The sequence below is a fragment of the Seriola lalandi genome, unplaced genomic scaffold (genome assembly GCF_002814215.2).
Source record: "Seriola lalandi dorsalis isolate HSWRI2012SDOR001 ecotype SW California unplaced genomic scaffold, Sedor1 jcf7180002054284, whole genome shotgun sequence".
NCBI lineage: Eukaryota > Metazoa > Chordata > Actinopteri > Carangiformes > Carangidae > Seriola > Seriola lalandi.
The window spans coordinates 75,703-77,603 of NW_019524837.1; the positions used below are offsets into that span (position 1 = coordinate 75,703).

At 44.0% G+C, this 1,901-nt stretch overlaps 1 protein-coding gene across 1 annotated transcript in view; it reads right to left on the reverse strand.

The window, feature by feature from the left end:
- LOC111654619 (obg-like ATPase 1) overlaps positions 1-1,901 on the reverse strand; it is a 42,682-nt gene that overhangs the window by 21,979 nt on the left and 18,802 nt on the right. The window contains exon 5 of the mRNA XM_023405699.2: positions 1,079-1,254. Within this exon, the coding sequence (XP_023261467.1) occupies positions 1,079-1,254 (176 nt within the window). The remainder of the gene's footprint in view (positions 1-1,078; positions 1,255-1,901) is intronic.

Consider the following 1,901-nt stretch of genomic DNA (forward strand, 5'->3'; position numbering starts at 1 on the left):
CACCCCAATCTAAAAGCTTGGAGCTTGCAGCCTTTGAGAAGCACCATTCTTTGCCATCTAAAGAGGTCTTCTATAGATTGTCACTTGCCGACGTGTGCACAACCTTTGACAAGTAATGTAGATCATTTTTATTCATTGCCTAAAATTGTTAGCAATTATGTGCGTAAGCGGCCACCTGCCTAGCCTGAATGGCTCCTGTCTGTGGGGCTACAGGGGTGTGGGGAAGTGCTGTTGGCTGCAAGGGTGTGTGTGTGTGTGGGGGGGGGGTTTAGTCTGAGGGGAACCAACCAGGCAAGGGGCCTCTGCAGCAGGTGAAATAGCCCCTCTCGTTAGCGTAATGAGTGGTCAGAGCCTCGGTGTGTTGGGGCCTGAAATTGGGCATGCCGCTCCAAGGGAAAGGCCAGATCCCCTCGCGTGCTGGCCTATCTTATCCTGCTCCGATGATGGAAGGGCATCAGGAGACATTTACAACCAAATCGTTGCTAAAGTTGGGTGCTAAGCCTCATTACCTTAACAATATGACCACCTGAATGTGTGTGCATCCACATGCATTTTGATCTGACATCGAGGATATGGATTTCTTTTTTCTGATCTTACCCTGCATTTTGCCCTGCACCTCGGTACATATAACTGAGAATCCCCTGTCAAAGAATATTCTAAACATTTACGGTATTCATAGCGAGGTATATGGCATATGTGTCACCCACTGTATGGCCTTATACAATTTCCAAGCTGCTGTAGGTGTATAAGCATGAGCAAGAGCTGTGCCATGATTTGAGTATTACTTTAGATGAAAAGAGCTGTGTGGAAACACTTTCATTAGCCCAGTGCTGTGACCCAGGGTCAGCAGCTGAATAAGTAACTCTCTATTAATGATTTCTACAGCAGAAAACCCCTGACCCCTGATCACTTTCAATCTCAGAAAGGAAAAAAAAATGGGGCAGGGGGAGGGGTGAGACCTATTGGAGGGAGATTAAAAAAAAATACTTTTTTTTCTTCTTGGCCATGTGTGTGGGAGGGTTATTATTTGTGCCTTGCTGTGAGGGAGAGCAAAGGGCCTGCTGGGACATTGACTCACATATTCTGGTTTGAGTTTCTTGTCACCGCCTCTAATGGCCGTCTTCTCCAGCTTGTCAATAACAGGGCCGATCATCTCCTCATCCTTCAGCCTCAGCTCCTCATGGATGATCTCCATATCCCTCACTGGGTCCACCGTCCCCTCAACATGGATGATATCCTCATCCTCAAAAGCGCCTGCAGCGATGGGAGACAAACACACAGAGAAAAACATCAGTATAGAATTTTTTTTTCTTCTTTTTCAGCAACAACACTGCTTTACATGAACATATATAGTACAAGCAACCGAATCAATGTCATTGACTTCTTGGGATCGAATGTGAAACGGTGATTAGATTTAGCCCAGAAAATCGTTAGCTTTTGCAGAGAATGTGGGAAAAATAAACATCCACATGAAAAATCACAGTGGGAGTCACAGGAAAATCAAAAGAAAAATAATAAAATAATTAGGAATATATTTTCAGTGTGCAAGTGTCAGAACTGTGAGAAACCATCTTACAGTGTGAAAGTCTCACCAAAATTGGCTTGAAGTGCAACAACCTGCATGAGGTAGAGAGTGTCTGGTCGTGCATTTTCTACCCTACTGTCTTAAAACTATTAGCTATTAAGTAAGCTAAAAATATGACAAATAAACAAAAGTGAGTGAAAAGTGATCTAACAAAAAAAAAAAAAAATCAACAATTACAAAGAAAGAGAACAGTCTTCCCCTAATCATTTGTGTCATAGCTGTGGCTGCGCTGGTGATTAGGTAATGAGGCTCTCAGACCATTTAGCCAACGGCAGCTCTCAGGACTCCCTCTGATTCTCCAGCAGTGCTCAGGGCT